At 36.1% G+C, this 657-nt stretch overlaps 1 protein-coding gene across 1 annotated transcript in view; it reads right to left on the reverse strand.

Moving 5' to 3' along the window:
• The window catches only part of LOC107578195 (symplekin-like), a gene marked incomplete at both ends in the record, with an annotated part of 8,479 nt that extends 7,941 nt beyond the window's left edge, over positions 1 to 538 (reverse strand). The window contains 3 exons of the mRNA XM_016264176.1: positions 145 to 218; positions 315 to 368; positions 473 to 538. Of these exons, the coding sequence (XP_016119662.1) occupies positions 145 to 218; positions 315 to 368; positions 473 to 538 (194 nt within the window). The remainder of the gene's footprint in view (positions 1 to 144; positions 219 to 314; positions 369 to 472) is intronic.
• Positions 539 to 657: the final 119 nt, after the last annotated feature.

A 657-nucleotide genomic window follows, 5' to 3' on the forward strand; every position in this document is an offset into this window, starting at 1 on the left:
CAGGACGTTTAAATGTTTAGAGATATAAGTCCACTATGGTAGCATCCTGCTGTAACAATTTTGAGTTTGAGATTCCAACCAACTTTAGAGATATTGGACCACTTGGGATGGACTGACCCATATGCAAGATCAGCCAGCACTCACCATGCCTCCTCAATGAATCCGATGACAAATTTTCGCACCTCAATTGACTTATCAGTCTGAAATGCGATGATTTCCTGTAAAGGATGGATAAAACAGAAAGTGTGAATGTAATTCCTGTGTCGGCTCATCTACTTACTTACACAAGCTGGTGAAGATGGTTCAGTACTTACATCCAGAAAATTATCAAGCAATGAAGGGTCCTTGTTGATAATCAACTCCTGCACCTAATAATAAAAAATATAGAGAATATAGAGAACAGACCTAAATAATCATGTAAACTAAACATCTGATTTTTATGTTTACAACAATATAAAAACGCTTTCAAAACCTGTTTGAGAACAATAAGCTTTTCCTCTGTAGAGATGAGTGCTGCCTGGTTTAACAATTCCACCACCTGATGGAGAAACGCAATCAACACCAAATTGACAAAAAACAGCACTAACTAGTGTGGTTACTTTTTAATAAAAGTCATCTCTTTCGAAGCTACTTGACTTCATCATTAAAAAAAAAAAA

The sequence above is a fragment of the Sinocyclocheilus grahami genome, unplaced genomic scaffold (assembly GCF_001515645.1).
Source record: "Sinocyclocheilus grahami isolate Dianchi unplaced genomic scaffold, SAMN03320097.WGS_v1.1 scaffold9278.1, whole genome shotgun sequence".
Classification (NCBI taxonomy): Eukaryota; Metazoa; Chordata; class Actinopteri; order Cypriniformes; family Cyprinidae; genus Sinocyclocheilus; species Sinocyclocheilus grahami.